Below are 22,971 nucleotides of genomic sequence, written 5' to 3' on the forward strand. Positions count from 1 at the left end.
GGGAGCCTCCCTGCCGCGTCTGGACCCGCGGTAAGTTCGGACTAAGATACTTCGAATTCAGCTACGTTATTAACATAGCTGAATTTGCGTACCTTAGTCCGAAGTGGGGGCTTAGTGGGGACCAGGCCAAAGTCCCCTACTATACCAACATACTAACTCCACCTCCATGAGAGGCGTAGGGCTTATGTCTGTGTAGTTAGGGCAGCTAGAGGGGAGCAGGGAGCAACTTACATCAGCTGTTGGCTGTCTTGTCAATTTCATGGCAGGAGCCCTGAAATGGACAAGACAGCTGGGCAGCTGGAGTTCCCCCGGAGAGCTGGGCAGCTGGACCCTTCTCCCAGCTGGGAGAGAGGCAAGAATGGACCCTGGTCCTGGCCGGGACCCAGATGAGAAGCCCAGGTGGCTGGACCCAGTTCCTAGTGGGGGGACCTAAGGCAAGAAGATTGGGCAGCTGGACCCCACTCCCAGCTGGGAATGTTGGCTGTCTTGTCAATTTCACCCTGGGAGCTGTGAAATTGACAAGACTGCCGGCTCCTGGTGGGGAGCATGTGGGGCAAGGGGTAGAAGCCGGGCAAGCTGCACCCCATTCCCCAGGAGTGAGAAGCAGGGAAGAGAGAAGCCCTGGGTGGCTTCCCCCCACTCCTGGCAGGGAACGGGAGGCAAAAAGCCCCTGGTGGCTCTCTCTCCCCTCCTCCCCCCGCTCTCGGCTGCGGAGGAGGAGTGGAGGTGGGGGGGCAGGAGCCTGTGGTGCAGCTGGGCTCCTAGCAGGGAGCTGCCATTAGAGCTGAGAAAACAGCTCTCAGCTCCCCACACTGCCCCACTTGGGTCAGCAGAAGTGCTCCTGGTGAGGATGCGCACCACCGACCAAAGGGGAGTAGTATGGACATGCACCACCGCAATCACTGCAGTGGCTGTAAGTCGACCTAATATAGGTTGATTTACATTTCTAGTGCAGACATACCAAGCCTCCTAAGCAAATACTTTAATGTTACACCTCTCAGTGCTATAATTTAGGTAAGTAAAAGTTCTCCCATCTTTATGCTGCATTGAAGCGTTCCATTGTATCTTTATCTGGATTCACTACTGCTTTTACTTATTATACTAGTAACTGGCTTAGTCCATAAATATCACATGCAATATAATTAGTGTTCTGCATTTTCAGTTTTTCCTGCTTTTTACTAATTACCCTTTTTTTAATTAAAGGAGTTCCGTTTTTACTGATTTACACCCATTTATCAATCCACTCAATATTTTTTCGGGTACTTATTTTTGTTAACATTAACGCTTTACACGGTTATTATGTGCTGCAGCTCTGAGACTGAAGCAGTTCCACAGTGTAAAAATCACTGTGGAGGTCGGAAAATCAACCAACGTTGATTGAGCTATGATTGACTCACAAGGAGAGGCTGCCCACCTTTTTCTTTGTGTCTGTTTACTGGGGCGCTGAATTTAAACAATCAAGTATGGACAGATACGGTAAAAATATAAACTTGGGGCGAAAACACAAATCTGTGTCTGAATACCAACAATAAAATCAGTGCTTAGAAATTATCAAGAAAAGTAAAAACAGGAGTAAAGAGAATCCATTGTGCTGCAAGTACTGCACCACTGAAGTCAGTATTTGTGCTGACAGAATAAAGGAGCTTGTAGAAAGCAAGCAACACAAGAAACTTGAAGAAAGTGAGCTTTTGGATAAACAGTCAATATCAGGAGCATTCACCAGGGCTTTAATGAAAAAGAGGACACAGCACAATTGTGTCAATGAATTTGTGTGTGCTCTTTGTTTCTCCAGACAACCACTGTTAATTGCAGAGGGGCCTATTGGTGACTTTGTGCGACAATACCATCCAGCAGCAAAAACGTTTCCTAATGCAGACAACCTCACTCATAAGTATCTGAAAGAAAATGATGATGCTTTAGCAACTAATTGATGGAAATGTGGTGTCTCGTCTGATTTTTGACGAGTCTCCTGATACTTTGGAACATCCGATTCTTGGCCTTTTGTTTTTGTTTTTTTATTTCAAATCAAGTAAACTCGCATTATTTTGTGCTGATGTGACATTCATCCTCTCTACTGACTGCCATTTTCTCAACACAGCAATAATTGATATGTTTGAGATGTACCAACTATCTTGGAAAAATGTGGCCACAACCAAAAAAGATTCTGCTTTCTACTGGCTAAGATCACATGGGAAATTAAAATCAATCACATACCAGAGCTGCTATGTATTACCTGTCCTGCTCATCTGATTAACATTGAGCTGTCAGCAGCTGCTGCTACAGAAGAAATGAAAGATGTGAACTTCTGCATCATTGGATTCCAGGCCATTTTAAAGCATGTGAACAAGTTGAAGGATTTGATTTGCACAGTGAGAGATAACTGCAGAGCCGACTACTGATTAGCTACCCCGGTTGTGGCACATCAGTGGAGGTAAACAAAGCGTGGACTGTGCCAGTGCGTCTCCTAGATCGTCCTGAGTTTGTTGGTTCTAAAGCAGAAACTCAGAAGAGGCTGGCAAATAACCAAAATGACTGCCAGATTCTGCGCACTAAGGTAATGTTTGTTGTTGAAAACTTAAAATCGCTGTGTGACACACAGAAAACATTGGAGTTTTCTTCGACTACTGCTAATACATTTGCCAGTACAGACTTTACCTTATCCTAACAACCAAAATCTCAGCTAAATTGAGCACAAAAGCTGGGACAAACATATGATGAGAAACCCCAACTGTTTCTGAAAATCCAATAAACAAAGAAAGCATTCAAAATCTTCAATACAATGCTCAGCGAAAAATGGAAAATGACAGTGGCCCGTAATCTGAATCCTGAAGTGTTTGGGGCCAAAGATTCTTTATGGAATGTCATCCAGATGTTGCACCTCTTCCTCAAGGTGAATTTTGCAGCAACCGTTATCCCAGAATATTCCAACCATTTGCCACTAAAAATGAAATTTCAAATCTGAAAGAGGAATTTACTACTTACAGGAACATACCTAACCCTGACAATGTGAAACTGGATGTGGTTTTTGGAACAGTCATCAAGACACATGTCCCAACTTCAGCAAAATAGCACAGCAAGCTTTGAGCATACCCTCTGGATTGACGGAGAGCATTTATTTTCAAAGTTGGACTACCTCCAAGACAGCAAGAGGCTCAACATGAGTGAGGATATTTTGAAGAAACTTATGTGAGTGTACGCAAACAGGATTTCTGGAAAAACTACTAGCTCAGAGAGATGGAAAAAAAAAAACTTTGTACCTAAAAAATAGTTTCAATTATACTATAGTAAATTGTGTATATTATGAAAGGTTTTTTGTTTTTCTTTTTTTCCTGATTTTTTAATTTTTTTAACCCGATATCATCCCAGTTTTAACATTTGGAAAATAAACATAGAAAAGTTCCCAGAATTTTTTTTTTTTTTACACAAATAAAAACTGAAAATATGGAACACCAAGTACAATTTATAAATCTGACAGTCTCTCATGAATGGCTCATTAGCTAAAATTCTGCCAAAACTGCCCATGTGAAAAATTTTAAATAAATTTGTTGAAAATGTAACTACTTTGTAAGATAACAATTGACCTTCATTTGCATGTCATTTAAAAGTATCCTCTCATATATCCATTTTCTAGACATGGTCCATTGGTCTGTTTTCATTATTTGGCAGCAAATAATCTAGCAGCTGCATATTGCCCTAAGATTTTACAGGTGTCTATTTAAGTTTGTCTTGTCCATTCTATCCTCTTCTTTTCTCCCTCTGAATCCCAATTTCGCGCCAAAAAAAAAAAAGTACTATCAGCTATCAATACTGCAAATAAACACAAAGTATTTAAATTGTTTTGTGTAATATTATTTGACTTCAATGAATAGGCAGTCTCTGAACTTCAAAATGAACATGGCTGTAATATTATTTGGCTCACTTCTGGAAGCTGGTTATATTACATGATATATAAGACTTTGGGTAAAATTTCCAAAGGTGCCTAAGTCTCATTGACTTTCAAGGCAACTGCAGAATAAAAAATTAAAGCACCTATATGACGTAGGAGCCCAAATCCCATTTTCAAAAGTGACTTTGGCCCAGATTCTCACTTAACTCCCACTGAAGTCATTAGGAGTTAGGTGCTTAAATACCTTTTTGTATCTGGGCCTTAAAAGCATAAGTCCTACTGACTTTCAATGGAACTTGAAAAGCTGTGATTTGCATTGTCTTTGTTTACTTCTGGAGTTTGCACCAGTGCTACTGCTAATCAGTTGTTGATGACTGATTGATGACTTCAAAGTATAGGCAAAACCCAACAGACAAGTGGAAGAGCAACTAAAACTTCCTGCTGCAAATGTCTGGAGATTTCCTATAAAAATAAGCATATAGAAAATGCCTAAATATAACTGGGCCCCTGGAACTGAATTTTCACTCACTCAAATAATCTTTACCCTTAAAAATATTGGGTACATTCATACTTAAATTACACCGCTCTACAGCCAAAATGCTTTACTAATTCTGGGTCACTGAGAACGAAAATGGTGCTTAAAATTGTTGATTGGCTCTAATTTTCAAGATATGCTGTTGGGTCAGTATATACGACCCTTGACTTGGGAACGGCGGAGGATAAGTGAGTTATAATGGGAAGGGATCTCAATTTAAACCAGAAATGACTAAAATACATCTTTGACTAGATCTATGAATAAATCTATGACTGGGTTTGGACAGTACTTGCTTTTTAGGCAAAACGATGAATGATGCAATCTGAAGCTGGTATTGCGTCATACATTATATGAATTGCATCATGTTATTCCTAGAAGTCATGGATGATGCAATCATAACGAAGCTTACATCACTCTGCTGAACAAATTGCCCTAGATCAGCTCTAGAAATCATACAGTGTCGTGCTCTCTTATTTGTCAGTGTTTGATTTTGCAAAGGGACACATTTCTGTTTAGCCAAAGTGAGCAGAGATGCCTCGTACTAGTGTGAACAGTGCAGATAACTTCTGCTATGTTTGTGGTGAAGTGACTTTTGCATCACAAAAGCGCAGTATAACCACTATGGTTAAGAAAGCCTATCACCTTTATTTTGCATGCAAAATTGGAGATCAGGACAAGAGGTGGGCCCCACACATATGCTGCAACACTTGTGCAACAAATCTTCGCCAGTGGTTGAACAGGAAAAGGAAATCTATACCTTTTGCAGTGCCAATGATTTGGAGAGAACCAACAGATCATACCAGCAATTGTTACTTCTGCATGGTGCCTCCAGTTGGGAAAGGTGTGTCAAAGAAGAAAAAGTGGACTGTGCATTATCCAAACATTCCATCAGCTATACGCCCAGTACCCCACGGAGAAGGACTGCCGGTTCCTGATGCACCAGAATCATTTTCACTTGAGTCAGACGAGGAAGAGGAAGAGGATGAAACTTCTGGTCCTGAACCATCAATGCCACAGGACCCACATTTTCTCCCATCCTCCTCCTCTGAACCACACCTCCTAACACAAGGTAAACTGAATGACCTTGTCAGGGATTTGGAAATACCCAAGAGTAAGGCAGAGCTGTTGGGCTCCAGACTACAGCAGTGGAATCTCCTGGCAGGTGATGTTAAGGTTTCCATGTTCCGTGACTGTCAAAAGGATCTTGTCCCATTCTTCTTCATGGAAGATGATCTTGTACCCTGCAACAACATCGATGGTGTGATGGCAGCCCTCAACATCGTTCATGATCCAGATGAGTGGAGACTGTTCATTGATTCATCCAAGACGAATCTTAAAGTTGTTTTACTGCATAATGGCAATGTTTTGACATCAATTCCAGTTGGTCATGCAGTCCATATGAAGAAAACCTATGACAAAATGAAACAACTTTTGAGGTGCATAAACTATGACCAACATCAGTGGCAGCTTTGTGGCGATTGAAGGTTGTTGCTCTCTTTCTTGGTCTGCAGTCTGGATTCACAAAGTACTGCTGTTTTCTCTGCGAATGGGATAGTCGTGCAAGAGATTCCCACTACATCAAGAAAGACTGGCCACTCCGATAGTCATTGGAGCCTGGGGGGAAAAGCATCCACCACTTGTTGAATCAAGGAAGATTTTGTTACCACCCTTACACATCAAGCTGGGTCTGATGAAGAACTTTGTCAAGGCCATTGACAAAACACAAGCAGCTTTCAAGTACCTCCGTGGAAAATTTCCACGGTTAAGTGAAGCTAAGATAAAGGAAGGTGTCTTTGTTGGTCCTCAGATTCGTGAACTTCTTCGAGATGATGCATTTGACCATGCACTGCGTGGCAAGGAAAAGACGGCATGGAAAGCCTTCCAGTTAGTGGCAATGAATTTTCTTGGAAACAACAAGGCAGACAACTACAGGTTGTTGGTGGAAAACCTCCTCAAGGCATACAAAAGCCTTGGTTGCAACATGTCACTAAAGATACATTTTTTGCACTCTCATCTAGATTTTTTTCCACCGAACTGCAGAGCGGTGAGTGACGAGCACGGCGAGCGATTTCACCAGGACATTGCAACAATGGAGAAACGCTATCAGGGCAAATGGAGCCCATCAATGCTTGCAGACTATTGCTGGACAGTGACAAGAGATGCTCCATTTAATGAATACAAGAGACAAGCCAAGAAGCGCCGAGTGGACACTGAATAGGACTAAACTATGTACAGAATAGATTTTTGCCTTTTGTTTCATAATAAATTTTATTTATATAACCCTTTTGCTGATTTTTAAAGTGTTACATAAACAGGACAGGTGAAATATTATCATGTAAAGCAACCATAAACACATGAAAAGACCTAGGTGTACAATTTATGATTAAAACTCTACTATCTCCACAATATAACATAGACATAAAATGTAAAAACTTAAATATCTTAGAAACAGTAGCCAATCAGTTGTTTTAATTGTCATATTTGAATTCAGCACATCAAAATACATAATAAATAGCACATTTTATCTCTGAAGCAGACGACTTCTCAAAAATTGTAGACCTGTGTTATATGTTCCCTGTCTCTGGTCTTTGACATGGTGGATTTATTCGTCCATCAAATAAAGGAGGATCAAGCAAAGTCACATAGATAAGAGGAAGCACAGGGGTAATTCACATATATTTGCCTTCATTGATTAGGGCTGATATTTAATTTCCATCACAAACTCAGGCATATCAGAGGTTTTCTCCAGCAAGGAAGAGACATAGGCAACTTGGAATCTAGGCAATTTCAAAAACTGCGTTTAAAGCATTTTAAGGTACTATATCTGCCTCAACTCCCATTGCCAGGATTTGAGGGTTTAGAATCATATTCTTTTATTATTTACAAATATTTTTCTTTTTCCAGTTTTGTGAAAGATAGTCACAAACAACAGAGGAAACAAGGAAAGTGGCTTTTCACAAAAGGGCTGTCAACAGCTCTAAGTAAAGTGGAAAAAATATTTTTCTTCTAATCTTAGTTATAGTCAACTTAGGTATTACAAGCGACAATAATAGATCAAACATTTTTAGTGCGATATATAAATTGATAGTATGTGTATTCAATTCACAGTCCCTGTCCTAGCATAAATGTCTATGAGAAATCAATGCTTTGGAGGGTCTGATCATAGAAGAAGAAGTTGCTGGGAAATTGGGAAGCAGGAACACTTTCAATTCAAACAGAAGGATAGTAAAACCATAGAGGAACAATAATCTTATTCGCAAAGCACAGAATAAGCAGATAGTTCTAGAAAAACAAACATTCAGATCTGGAAGAGCAGCAAAAGCCAAATACCCATCCTGGCTGCCCACTGTAATGCCTGTAATACTAGTTTTCCGTAGAGTAATTTTAGGAGAAGGTAAATGGCTCAAAAGAGCTCCTGCTCCACATTGGTCTATGATCTGTGAATGTAACATTGCAATAGGACTTTTTTTTTAAATCAACAAGGTAAAAATAGTTGTATCAGAGGAAGTGATTTAGAACTGACATTCGTACCACCACCATAATGCTCATAAAAAGATATAATTGTTTGTATCAGTCCACTTTTTAAAACTGCAAGATTTAGTTAATAACTCTTTAAAAAGCAACATGAATTCTCCACAATCATCATTTCAAGCAAACCACATTTCTACTTTACTAGTATTAGTGCAACATTCATTCTAACATGTATAACTAAGTACACCCGAATGAACAGCCTAGTGTACTGTGCTCTGTGCTTTCTTAAGAAACACCCAGAGATCGCGTCTCTCAAGACACCCTCTTCGAAGACGTGGAGAGAAGCTGGAAGTGTTGCATATATTCCATACATAGCATCCTGCTGGAGAGCGCATCATATCTCCTACCCTGCGCTTCAAGATGGAGGTGTGAATTCCAGATCAAGGAAGCATACCCGCATTAGCTCTGATCAAGCTAGTGTGCTAAAAATAGAAGTGTAGCAGTGGTAGCGTGAGGGTCTAGCTGCCCTGAGAACAATCCCATCTGAGATGCTAGGTACATACTCGGGAAGCTAGCCCCTCCTCTTGCACATGCTGCTACAGCTACACTTCTACTTTTAGCACATACGCTTGACCAGAGGTAACCCAGATATGTCCCCTTGAGCTGGAAATTACACCTCTATCCTGAAGTGTAGACACACTCATAGTGACCAATTGCGGAGAAGGGTGAAGAGCAGTATAGAAAAAGCATAACGGACCCCATGTTCAGAACTGCTATAGCAAGACCGGCTCTCAAGATAAAGAAACTGGGCCAGAGGAAAGCAGAAACCTTTGTTCCGATGCACAAGTACTTTACTCCACTTAAATTGGGAGAAATTAAGGTAATTTCAGTAGCACGGAAAGAGAATATATGCTATAACATGACTGGCAATGTACAGCAAGTGCTGGGTCAACTAGACAAACATTTTGCATTTAAAATCAACACACAATATGATTAAATCAGGTAGCCATAACAATACACTTGAGTTTTCTAAAGTAATGACCCAAAATACTACAACTCACAATAGTTGCAATATGTAGTTTGGATCATTACTGAAGAATACCATAACTGACTATAGTATTTTCCATGGAATTGAGAGCGACTTAATCAGCAGAATGCAAATAATAGTGTCTCCATGTATGTCAACCAAAAGGACAAACAAAAAAACCATCCCATACAGACACAAGCAGATATAAACAATATAACAATCATACTTTACATGTTCAAAGTACTTCACAATCATTAATTAATTAACCCTCATAATATTCCTGTGAGGTAGTAAAGAAACAAAGACAAACATATGAAGTGGCTTGCCCGTAGCCACCCATCCGCAGAACCAGGAACTTCTAAAACCCAAACCCATGTTAATTTCTCAAGACCCTGCTCCCTCCTCAGAACGTTCAGTAAAGAATCATCAGGGCTAGAAGTATCCTCCAGTGAGTCACCTAGATTACAGCACTGCATCATGATTCAATGTAAAATGAAATATAAAGAACATGCCTTTCCCCAATGCACAGGATCTGGGCTCTCTACTCATTTGCAACAAGCTGTAAAGCAGACAGACACATTATCTACAAGACTATCAACTCTTCAGTTATCTGAATATATATCCTAAGAATTTACAAAATATTAAATTAAAAATAAATAAAACTTTACACCATATATGCAAAAACCAGACATTTAATCTTACTTCTCCATGCCTTAAAGGTGTAATGGCTCCTCTTGCTACCCCCATTCGAAAAAGGGTTTCCGTGGCCTGCGTATAAAAATAAAAAATTGTTATTTTGAAAAGACAATATAGTATAGTAATGATGACTATTATTGATCAGCTATTACACTTATGACTAAAATGTAAGTCAAGTTTATTAACTGTTTTACTACTCAACCATTTAAATATGAATATTCAGAAAAAAATCCTACATGGTAACCTTCTTTCAAGGGATATCAAGCAAAAGAGACAGTCCAGAACACATCTTTAGGCTGAAATCCCTGCATATGTGCCATTTTATTTATGTTGTCAGGGTTTTCAAAGTTTCTGTTTTAGTAATATGAGTGTAAAGTAATGAAGAAGCTTTATAGTATCTGAGTCCTTATTAGCTCCTTGGTAGTAGTGACATCACAAAATGGGGCCTTACAGTAGGGAAGCCAAGGAGCACAATTTTGGGCCGAAGAAATGGTTACTCACCCTGTGCAGTAACTGTGGTTCTTTGAGATGTGTTCCCATATGGGAGCTCCACTCGAGATGCACTAGTGCTCCCCCATGCACTTTGTCAGAGATTTCTCAAAGCAGTGTCCATTCATCCTGCACATGTGTGTTAATCTTTTGCCCTGTCCCATTGTCATATAGTGCTACGTGGTCGAACTGTCCCCAGTTCCTTCTCTACCATAAAGCCTAACGGCAGAAAACTCCAAAGCAGAGGGAAAAAAGGGCAGGTAGTTGAGCACCCATAGGGACACATCTTGAAGAACCATAGCTACTGCACAGAGTGAGTCACCATTTCTTCTTCCTCAAGTAGTGTCCTTATAGGTGCTTCATGCTAGATGACTACTGAGCAGTACCCGTTAAGGTGGAGGGGGCTTCAGACTTCAATCCAGTACAGCAGAAAGTATAGCTGAGCTGCACACTGTATCAGAGGTGGAGTTGTGAGTTATTGCATGGTATTCAGAGAATGTATGTATAGAAGCCCATGTAGTGGCTTTACAGATTTTGATGATCAGTATGTTTTTGAGGAAGACCGTGAAAGTGGCAATAGATCTTACAGAATGGATACATATGAGTAAGGGCAGCTCAATGTTATGAGACTGGTAACAGGAGTTTAACCAGAGACTTACAGTTTTCAGACTGCATTGAGATTACTGACCCCTTTGATCTGTCTGCTATCGAGACGAATAACTTGTCGACCTTTCTGAAGGGTTTCTTTCTGTCTAGATAGAAGGCCGCATATTCGGGATATGCAGCAGTGCATCCTGAGGATTCAGATGTGGTTTTGGATAGGAGATAGGCAAGTGAATGGGCTGATTGAGATGAAATTCAAAAGAGATCTTAGGTAAGAAGTTGGGGTGGAGCCAGAGCATGACTTTGTATTTAAAAAAAACAACACTGTGAAGGGGGGCAGGAGGATATGCCATCAGGGTCCATATTTCACCAACCCCTTGCACCAACATGATGGCTATCAGCAATACTGTCTTCATTGATAATGGAACAATTAGCAAGTAGCCAGAGGTTCAACGGGTAGGCTTGTGAAGCATTTAAGGACCAGGTTGAGGTCCTATACTGGGGAAGGATGTTGGACCAGTAGATAGAAGTTCCCCAGCCTTCAGAGGAATCTTGCTGGTGTCGGGTTGGGTAAAGATGGAATAGCCCTCTATTGGGGGTTGAAAAGCCATGAGGGCCGCCAGGTGGATGATAGACCGCAGGTTTTCAGAGGCAAGGTGTAGTCTAATATATCTGGAAGCGATGTGGTCATTGGTGAAAGCAGTCTGCTGTCACACCAACTGGCAAAACGCATCCATTTTGAGAATACGTGTAGCGAGTAAACTGTTTCCTGCTGTGTAATAGCACTCTTTTTATATCCTCTGAGCAGGTTATCTCCATTATCGTGAGCCATTGACTAACCATGCTTTGAGACAAAGCATCGCAAGATTGGGGTGAAAAATCTTCCTGCACTCTTGCAGTGCAGAGAGTGATCGGTGGGCATACAGACAGCTGTATCAAATAAGGATACAACGTTTGCCTGCGCCAGGTCAGGTCTATTAAAATGACCCTGGCTCTATCCTCCTTTATTTTGAACATAACTTTGGCTATGGAGGTGGATGGGGGTGTCGGTGGGAAAGCATTAGTAGGGTCGACGACCACTGAAAGTGACAAGCATCCCCTAAGGATTGGTGACACAGAAGTGGGTGCATTTCTTGTTTGCCTCCGTGGCAAACAAATCTATCTGGGGGGTACCCCATTGGTGAAATATGTGATGTAATATGTTGGCATCTATTTCCCACTCGGGGTCTTGAAAGAAGTGTCTGCTGAGCACGTCCACAGTCACATTCTGAATGTCCGGGAGATAGGCAGCTGTGATAGTAATGTGATTCTGTATGCACCACTTCCAGAGTCTGATGGCCTCAGTGCAAAGGGAGAGGGATCTTACTTCTCCCTGGCTGTTGAAGTAAAACACTAACGATATACTGTCAGTCATTATATGTATGTGTTCGTCCTTGATTAGTCATAAGAATGGGAGACAGGTGGATCTGATACTCTGAGCTCCAGGAGATTGATATGTAGCATCGTCTCTGGCAACATCCACTTGCCTTGGATCGTACTAGTGTCTAGAGGTGCGTCCCACCTTAGCAGAGAGGCATCCATCATTGCAATGACCATTGTGGGAGGACATGTGAATGGAACTCCTGGGCAGAAGTTGCGACAGTCCTTCCACCAGCTGAGGGATTGTTTCACGAAGATGGGTATGGAATGAAGCATATCTAGACTGTGTCTAGTAGGTGAAAAATGGTTCTGAACCATCTTTGGAGGCAGCGCATTCGAAGACTGGCATGTTCCGTCATGAAGGCGGTGGCCGCCATGTGCCCTAGTAATTGAATGCAGTTCCCGACCATGGTTTGTGGGCTGAGCTGAACCGTGTTTGCTATGTAGAAATGAGCCACAAACCTGTGCCAAGGAAGGTAGGCTTTCTCTGTTATTGAACTGAGATGTGTCCCTATAAACTCTAGGGTCTGTCCTAGGGCCAAGATGGATTTTACCCAATTGGCAGAAGAGGCCTGGGGCCTTGGAAATTGCCCAAGACATCAGCTCCAGGGAGCAGCCTGTTAGCAACCAGTCATCCAGGTAAGGCAATACTAAAATACCTTTTCTGCAGAGCTGTGCTGCTACACCAATAGGACCTTCTAAAAGGACCTCAAGGTGAATGATAGGCCAAAGGGGATGTGACAATGCGGTTCTGGCAGAACCCATCTGAGAGTGCCAACTCAGGACAAATTGCTCAAACAGGGCAGTTACAGCCCAAGGCTGGGTTTTTTTCCACCTCTAAGGCAAACCAAACCAGCCAGACTAGGAGGACTTCGGTCTCACCCCACTGACTAACCGCAAGTCTCACAAGCAATCTCCTTAGACACTCCAGTTTCCCAGTATTACTACCAGTGCCACTCGTTATGGGGACAAATGGTTATGAAAACCAATACCCCAGTAAAAGAAAAAGGTTCTCCTGATCCCAAAGGACCAAGCCCCAGACCCAGGTCAATATACAAATCAGATCTTACCCACAAATCATGCTGTTGCCAATCCTTTAGAATCTAAAATCTAAAGATTTATCCATAAAAGGAAAAAGATAGAGATGAGAGTTAGAAATGGTTAAATGGAATCAATTACAGACAGTAATGGCAAAGTTCTTGGTTCAGGCTTGCAGCAGCGATAGAATAAACTGCAGGTTCAAATCAAGTCTCTGGAATACATCCCCAGCTGGGATGGGTCCTCAGTCCTTTGTTCAAAGCTTCAGCTTGTAGCAAAGTTCCTCCAGAGGTATGAAGCAGGATTGAAGACAAGATGGAGATGAGGCATCAGCCTTATATAGTCTTTTCCAGGTGTAAGAACACCTCTTTGTTCTTACTGTGGAAAATTACAGCAAAATGGAGTCTGGAGTCACATGGGCAAGTTCCTGCATACTTTGCTGAGTCTCAAGGCATATTTGCCTTCTCTCAATGGATCCATTGTATAGCTGATGGTCCTTAATGGGCCATCAAGCAGGCTAGGCAGAGCTAACACCAGTTTGTCTGGGATGTCACCCAGCAGCATGGCATAAGTTTGAAATACAGACAGTATAGAGCCAATATTCATAACTTCAACTACAAAATTGATACACACATATAGACAGCATAATCATAACCAGTAAACCAGAACCTTGTCTTAGACACCCCATTTGACCCCCTTTATACAAGATTTGCGTGCCACTACAGGACCTTGGTTGCAACAATGATCTATATGGTCCCAGATTATATCAATAACGTCACAGGGGAGCACACGATATTGGAAGTGGTCCAGGCCAACAATAAAATGGAGGAATCATTTGTGGAATGGGTGGATAGTGATGTGGAAATATGCATGTTCAAGGTCAAGGGCTGAAAACCAATTTCCTTGCTCTGGTGAGAGAATTAAAGTAGTGAGTCATGATTCTGAATTTCTGCACATTCACATAGGCGTTGAGTAGTCTCAGGTCTAGGATGGCTCTCCAACCTCCACTCTTTTTGGTATCAGGAAGTAACCTGAATAAAATCCCTTCCCTCAGTGCTGCATGGGGACTGTTCTATAACTCCCAAGTGCAAAAGAGCACCTATTTCTTGATGAAGCATGCTCTCGTGAGAGGGGTCCCTGAAGCGGGACGAGGAAAGGAGATTCATTGGTGGAAGTGAAGTAAAGTGGATTGTGTAACCTGTGGAGACTATCTCCAAGACCCATTTGTCTGTAGTGATCAAATCCCAGGCTCACTTGCAGTGTGAAGGTTGCCGGTGGAAGGAAGGCTGGTGAATTGATGCAATGGAAGAGAACGAGGACCAACACATCAAAATTGCAGCTTGCAGATAGACAGGTGCGAGACGGGAGGCTGAGAAGTGGATGGTTTCCTTCTCTGAAACCTCTGTCTTCTTTGGTATGGCTCATATGACCTCTGGGAGGGAAGGAATTCAATGGGCTGAGACACTTCAGTATCTGAGATTTGCTTAGCTTTCTCTTGAATGTAGGGGTGTAAATGCCAAGAGAATGCAAAGTCGCTCTAAAATCCTTCAGTGTTCATACAGACTCCTGTGTAGTATCTGTGAACAACTTAGATCCATCAAAATAAAGATCCTTAACCATGGTCTGAAGCTCCTTCAGGAAACCGGAGAGCTGGAACAAGGAGGCTCTTCCTATTACCATCACTATGGTGATTGAATGAGCGGCAGTGTCACCAGCGTCGAGGGAGGCTTGCAAGGTTGTCCTGGCCAGCAGTTGGCCCTCCACAACAATTGCTTGAAACTGCTCCCTCTGTTCCACCAGTAGGTGGTCGATGAAGGAGGTTAATTTGAAGTAGCTGTCATGGTTATACCTTGCCATCAAAGCCTGATAATTGGTAGTGCTACTTTCTTCCTAGTAGATCAAAGCACTTGTGGTCTTTATCACGTTCATTCACTGCATCCACTATCAAGGAATTAGGTGAGGGATGGGAAAATAAAAACATTGAGTCCTTTGCTGGGACGTAACACTCCTTGTCTGCTCTTATCCATGTCAGTGGAATAGAAGCTGGAGTGTGCCAAATGATCTTTGCTAAAAGAGCCTCATTGACAAGTAAGGCTACACGGGCTGATAAAGGTGAGCGAAGGATATCGAGAAGCTTATAAGGAGACTCTGTAAACTCCTTGAGTGGAATCTGCAAGGAGTCTGCTACTCTCTTGATTATTTAAAATCATCTGCCAGGGAAGAGGTAGCAGGCATGACTACATCCAGAGATGAAGAGAAGATGTTGTCTGCAGACGAAACCTCTTCATCGGCTCTAGTCTCTTGCGCCTCAAAAGATTCCTCTTGAGGGTGAAATCTCCTGGGGGGAGCAGGTGATGCTGGTTATTCCTCTCTAGGAGTGGTAGCACTGGATGCTCTGAAGATTTGTTGGCAATAAGTCACCCAAGGGTTCCAATACAGCAAAGGAGGAGGCACCAAAGGGTGCTCATACCAGCGAGGTATTGGTGGTAATTGTGGGCCATGAGCAGTGGCAACTTCACCAGAAGCCTCTGGGAAGGGACCTCTGAAGCAGTGAGGAGAGCAGCCCTGGACTAACTAGTGAGACTGAAGTGAGGTCCTCAACAGAATCTTCTTCCTCAAGTTCACTGAAGGATGGTGCAGCGCCTGGGGAGATCTGAGATGCAATAACTGGTACCAGGCGAACCTCAAGTGATCAGGATGTCCTCGGTACCGAGAGCACATCGGAGCCTAGGAGCAGAGAATCGGGAGTCTCAGTTACAACCAGGTCCCAGGAAAAATGGAACTCTTGCAGTACCACGAGGGGCACTGGTACAAGGCTGCCGACTCAAATAAAAGCAACTTGATTATAGAAAAAACTAACACGAACACTAGTGCTAACTATGAGCAAAGAGAATTAGAGTTGAGATCTCAAAAGAACAACTGCTAGAGCTCTGTCTCAGGCCGAGGCACTTGGGAAGGAACTAGGGGAGGTTCATCTGTGCAGTGTTATATGACAATGGGACAGGGCACAAGGCTGATTAACATGCATGCACAGGTCGAACAGACACTGCTATGAGAAATCCCTGATCAAGGGCACAGGGGGTGCTAATGCATTTAGAGTGGAGCACCCGTAGGGATACTACTAGAAGAAGAATCTTTTTTTTTTCTTTTCTTTTTTTTCTTAAGATTAGTTTTTGTTTGTGATGATTATCTCCTCCTTTGCCTAGTTAGTAGGGACAATTCACACACATATCTGAAATAACTGGAGCCTACCAACTTTTCAGGAAGTGAATGAACTGCATGGCGTTGCCTATGCACCTTATTAGAAGAGGAAAATCATGCACGTGAAACATCTGTGGAAAAGTGTTTAGCACTGGTAAATATTTCTAGTCACGTGCCTCTGGGCTGGTGGATTTTGTAGAAAGAAAAGAAACAGGAAGCACCTCACCAGTGTGACATGTTCTTACACTTATATCTGGGATGTGATCAGATATGAGAATAAATTTACTCCTTGCAAATGTGGACTCACACTTGAACATCATCTTCCATAATTTATTTGTTCTGAAATGAAGTAGCCTGCCTTTCACATAATTTAGGGTAGTGGGCTTTTATTTAAACTGTCTATAATGAATGTAGACTTTTCAATAGAAAATGGGTCTGTTCATGAACACAAAAAGTCTATGTTTAAGGGTAGACTATATATACACACAGAGAGAGAGAGAGAGAGAAAGAAAGTTTAGCAAGCTACAGTTTAGAAAACAAAAACACGGACAAACTATAAAATATATTCAGAACATGAAAAGTAATTAAGCAAAAATGGTTAGTATCTCAGCTATATTTATTTCTAATTTGGTGACTTTACATAGTAATGCACAGTGATTGATACAGTAAGTAGCTCAATGCTGAAAGAACTACCAGATTTGCTGTTTTCTTACCGCTGTGTTTCAGGATATCCACTACACAAATTCAAGTAAAAGACAACAGTATCTCATAAGTTTGATGCACTTTTTTACATTGCATATATTCAGAATAATCTACTATTCCTCTTGTCTGCAGACAAAACCTCTATTTTATATATATATATATATATAATAGCTTAGTATATACATGTTTATTTTCATTTTATTTAAAGAAGCAGAAGTAGATCTATGGAAGAGCTTTCAATTGTGTTGTACTGTCTTTTCTCCTTGTAAATGAATGCAACAGCTCCAGAACACTGGACTTCAGAATTTATTAGCTCATTTCCACCCACAACAATCCATAGCAAATCCAAAATCTGATCATTCTTCTTCATCCTCTCAAAGAATAAAGGGGTGAGAGAACCCCACACAATCTTTTGTATGCCTCAGAATTGGTTTCTTTCATCAGCTCTTGCCACCAACATTTTTAAGGATGTTTCAGTCAAATAGAGCATTCTGTCAATACAGCTAAGCTTCCTTTGTTTCTATTGAAAACCACTGGTGTGTGTGACTTCCCTTTCACCTCTGCTAGTATGAGCTCTCTTTTAATACACTTGTACTCACACAGCTAAGACCAGATGTCAAAGCCATGCAGAAACAAGGAGCAAATTCACAGCATTGGCAAATCTGGCACCATAGATTTCTTGATAGGAGCACCACTCTTCATGTGCTGAGTGTCACTAAGAAGATTAACGCTACTATCATAGTTTCCGACCCAGATAGGGGTGGGGGAAATGAGGCCACCTATAGCTATTCACTAATTGACAATGACATGGTCACTGAGATAATGATAGGGTTTTTTGCTATGTAAAACACCCAAAGAAGGCAATAAGAAGCTGTGTATTTAAAAGGGTAACAATTAGACAAAAGACAAAGATTGATAAATGTTTGAGAGTAAGGGGGTAGGTGTTCACACAATATATTAATTTTGTTAAATTAAAGTTAGTATCTCAGCCATTCAGTCATAGCTATGCAACAACTGTGTTTGGAGATTCTACAAGAGAGGTTCCCAAACATTTTACCTCGCCGCCCCTCCCCCCCACTCCTGTCCCTCTCCACCACTACCACCTCCCACTCCCCCACGGATCCAGGGGTGGGCCTGCAACTCCGGGAAGGGGGGACGCAGACAGGGATAAGGGGTCAGAGGCTCAGGCCACAGCTGTGGGTGGGGCCGGGAGCGGAGCCTTGGCCAGGGGCCAGGACCGACAGCCGGGGTCAGCAGATGGGGCCAGGGCCAGGAGCAGATGTGGGTGGCACTCCCTCCTCATCCCTGTGGGGGCAGGCCTGGGCCCAGCCATGTCCCTCCCTCCCACCCCACCCCCAAAAAAAAGTTCCTCTGTGCCCTCCTAGGGGGGGGCATGCCCCACAGTTTGGGGACCTCTGTCCTATAATAACTGGATGTCTTAAATGAAAGGAAGTAAACATTTCAAAACAAACCTTTCACTTCTCATTAAGTGATTTCATAATTCTTTACAAATTTTAAATATCACCACACTGACTCTGCAAAGCAGAAGTCAGAATTTATCAGGATACTAAAGTTACCATGCATCAACAAGTAAGAACAACTTTGCCAAACTTTAAACATTTGGACTTATAGTTTCCATGCAATGTGTCTTCCTGAGGCTGCTTTTTTTAATTTATGTATTTATTTATTTATTAAATGTCAGCAACAACTGTTCAGCTGCTTCCAAGAACGATGTTAAGGAAAAATATGTTTTTTCCATATTAAAAAATTCTGGCAACTTTTTCTTTAAGAAACTCTAGCATCCCCATTCTTTGGAAGAGGGACTTGAAATTTGGCAGGGGGTGGCCTTTAAAAAAAAAAAAAAAAGTGACTTCTGCCATCCTCATGAAAAACCACACAAATCTGGGTTTTGAAAAACTTAAGTTCACATATGCATAGTAGAGATTGCTAGAGCTTCGCTGCTTACGTTCCCAAATATTCCATCTGCACTGGGCATGCTCCAGGATAGCTCTGAGCAGAGCTTTCCCTTCCAATTGCAGTTCCTGGTTGCTCCAGGCCATGCCAGGAGTAAGCACCAGAACTTAGAGCAGGGAGCTTGTCTCTCCTGTGCTCTCAATGCTTCCTTACTGCTGACACCCAGGTGGAAAGCTGTCTGAATAGCCTGCAGAAGGGACAAAAGTCTGGAAGGGAGAAGAGACCGAGACAGGAGCAGTGGGGGAATTGGGATTGGGAGTTGCAGGGGAAGCAAGGAGCTGGTATGGGGAACTGAAATTGAGAGTTATAACAGAGAGACCAAGGCTAGAAGGCATGGGGACTATGAATTGTAGTGGACACTGGGACTGGCTAGCCAAGGAGACTGGGAATGCGCTACATGAGGAAATCGGACTCAGATGAAGAGTCAGTGGTGGGGAAGAGACAGGATTGGTTAGAAGGGAAATGGCAGAAGGGATAAAGCCTCAGGAAAAACAAGCAGAAGAGTGCACCCATTGAAGCATATTCATTTCTAGAGCCTGTAGTAGAACCCAAGATTTTTGAGTCTCACCATTTTTTTGCTGTGAGCAAATTTCTGTGAAACCCATCAGCAAAGTGTCCCAACCACCTCTTGTACTGGTCCACACACAAGATAACAACCTACTACTGCTATCTGTTACAAACTCAAATGGCAAAGGTCAGTGCAGTATATCTAAAGGTACCAAACCTGCTAATGAACCATGCGGTTGTCACTGTGATGCAACATGATGTAATTTGTTTGTTTTCAGTTGGCTTTTTTAAAAACCTAATAAATTACATATCAAAATATACATTGAAAGAACATTATTAAGGCTGCAAAGTCAAGTGCTCAAAAGTTAGGAAACCCCCCTTCTGCTTTTGCATTATGATAGTGTCTTTAATTATAGGATCACAGTCACATTTCCATAGAACCCATTCATCATTCAGTACACAGGATGGACCTGCTCTGGAGATGAGTCAGGGTTCTGTACTGAATGAGACATGTCTACAGGACCCTTGCCTCATTCGTTGCAGAAGTTGGAAGGTCTGTAGTGAATGAGGCAGGAGATGACAGGAAGAGAAATTATGGTCTCATGCTTAAACCAGGGGAACTGAATTTTATCCCTGCTCCTGCCACAGAATTCCTATATGATGCTAGGCAAGTCATTTAACCCAGTTTTTCACAGATGGTCACTAATTCTGTGTTCCTCATTTTCTGGGTGCCTGACTTGACTCACTGTCAATAGGAGCTGTGCTTTGAACATATAATATGCTACATAATGCTATGTATTCTGAAAAATCAGGAATTAGGTGTCTCAATTTGCGCACCCAAAATTATGGATATTTTTGACCTTAATCTCTCTCAGCCTCAATTCCCATGTGTTCCCACTATCAACATATACTATGACCTCTTCCATAATACAGGCCACAAAAATTCACCCAGTAATTCCTACAGTGAAGAGAATTATTCCTCCATAGTATATAAATGTTCACTGTTGGGACGAGTAATTTGTGGCTGAAACAGAATATGTCTTTTAGAAAGGAATATATTTCAGAAAACTTCTCAATATAAATAAAATATTGATACCAAAAATATTTTTAATAGTTTCTGACAAAGCTGTCAGCAGGTGGACAATAGAAAACTCCTTATTCTTCAATCCTCTATCAATCTATGTTTTCTTTTCTATAAAGTTTTAAGTTACCAAACAATTTTTAAGATCAGGAAAATAAATGCTTATAAATGTCAGGAGCTATAATTTCCTAATTTTTCTGTAATTTCCCCCAAAGAAAGAAATCTTATTACTCTGCATAATAGCTTGGAAAATCACAATATACCACAGTTCCATACATGTCCAAGTTGAGACAGGTAGATCTGTGAGTCGTCAGCACAGAGATGGTAGTTGAATTTGTGTTTGCAGATAAGATTACCCAGACATAAGATATATAAGGGACAAGAGGCAGAGCTCTATGGAACCCCCACAAAATGTTGGAAAGAAGATGAGGAGGATCCTTTGAAGGACATACTGAAAGAACAATTGGAAAGGAAGGAGAAGAACCAGGAAAGGAGAGTCACAGAAGCCAATGCTAGAACAAGGTTTTGAGAAGAGAAGAGAAGAGAAGAGAAGAGAAGAGAAGAGAAGAGAACCACAACCACCGCCATCACAGCAGAAGAGAGAAAGAGGAAGAATGGAAATCCCATGTGCTTTCTGGTATACTCCAGGATGAAGGAGTAAACACAGAGGCCACATTCAGGTAATCATTTCTTTTATATGTGGGATCCGCCATACTGAAACAGATCAGTGATCCATACATTACTGGCACTTATCTGCTTCAGAAAAACATTATGTAACTATGCAATACTACATGATAGGTGAGGTTTCTTTGTGACCCATGCTGGTGATTCGTCTGTGGTGAGATTCATACTGATTGACAGCACCTGTAAATTTTTATCCTAGATAGTATATTTGCAAATGCTGCTCCTATTCATGTGAGTACTTAATTTTTAATCTCTCCCCCAAATCAGAAGAAAGAGAAAAGGATCAGCCATTATCCTCTAACATTTCAATAGATTAAACTACTACAATATGTAGTAATTTTTCCCTAGTTAAAAAAGCTTATTGGCTTGTCTGCCATTTTAACTAGGAAAAAATGAATTATTGATCAATAATGTTTGAAGATAGATACTAGTGTATTGTGACTGCAATGGTTGAGAACAGATGCATGCTATATTAATATATTATGATCATATCTTACTGGTAGTCAAAGGAAGCATGTTACTAAACATAAAAGATCAGTACAGTCTAATGGTTTAATTAAAATATTTTAATTAGATAGTATATTTTTGCTTAATTCTAAGTTGTTCATTTTACTACAATAACGAATATCAATATTCATGCCACAATGTTTTCTGCTACTATGCATTTCCATTAAAAAAAAAAGTATTGTTTCAAATGGCAAGACCTAACATGAGCGTGAAACTTGGCTAATCTTAAATCCTTTAAACACAAGTAGCACAGAATCCTGGATATATCAAACAGTCCATTTTAACAGACCAAAGTACATGATGTTTTTTTAGCAAAAGAATTCATCAGATAAACAAGAAGTATGCAGAGTGCTGCTCCCCCATAAATGAATCTCTGTCGTTCAACCATGTACCACTTCATAAAATCATTTCTAAAACTTCATTATTTCAGCATGAGATTTCTGGAGGAAACATTCTGCATGTTAGGCAGTATGTCAAGGCTTGTTTTTCCACATAAAATAGTTTTATAATGTCTAGTAGTCTCTCTTGTGAACACTTCAATATCCTCATATGAAGAAACCAGTAGCTGATATATCATCGTAAACAAATTAATATATATCCCTATTTTGAATTGTAAAAGAAAGACACGCCAATATTATAACTCTTTTTAATCCTGATTTGAAATATTCAACATATTTCTCAATAAATACTTTTTTTTGCATGAGCATCAAATTAGATCATATTTTCCACACGGATAACAGAAATTGCCACTTTGTTCTTCCCAATTAAACTGAAGTCTTTAATAAATCACCCTGATTTTTTACAGATTAAAAAAGATGCAAATCTATGCCAGGATGTGCAATTGTAACTATGATGTACAATCCATGGTGTTAAAAACATTTCAATCCAAGTGGTTTAAGGATAGCCAATGAAAACAGGAAGTCTTGGAAATGATACAATGTTTTGTAAGCAATAGTTTTAAGAGAAATAATCAAGTGGAAATACAGATAAGCCTGTAAAATGTCCCTAGTACTGTACTGCTAAAGCTTGGTGTTTAATTAGGTATAGAGCTTTTGGGGGCTGTAGAAAGTTATGATCTGTTTTCATTCAGTTCATTGGAAGCGTGCCTTAAGCTCCATACATCTCAGTATTTAAGCAGTGGTTTTAGGAAT

General features: G+C 41.1%; 1 protein-coding gene across 12 annotated transcripts in view; it reads right to left on the reverse strand.

Moving 5' to 3' along the window:
* The window catches only part of TMEM135 (transmembrane protein 135), a 378,153-nt gene that overhangs the window by 197,802 nt on the left and 157,380 nt on the right, over positions 1-22,971 (reverse strand). For 11 of the 12 annotated variants that reach the window (XM_065581687.1, XM_005287516.5, XM_065581685.1 and 8 more), the window contains one exon: positions 9,622-9,687. The exons of the other annotated variant lie outside the window; for it this stretch is intronic. In XM_065581687.1, coding sequence (XP_065437759.1) covers positions 9,622-9,687 — 66 coding nt within the window. The remainder of the gene's footprint in view (positions 1-9,621; positions 9,688-22,971) is intronic. 12 annotated transcript variants of the gene reach the window in all.

This window comes from Chrysemys picta, chromosome 1, assembly GCF_011386835.1.
Source record: "Chrysemys picta bellii isolate R12L10 chromosome 1, ASM1138683v2, whole genome shotgun sequence".
In the NCBI taxonomy this organism is placed as follows: Eukaryota; Metazoa; Chordata; order Testudines; family Emydidae; genus Chrysemys; species Chrysemys picta.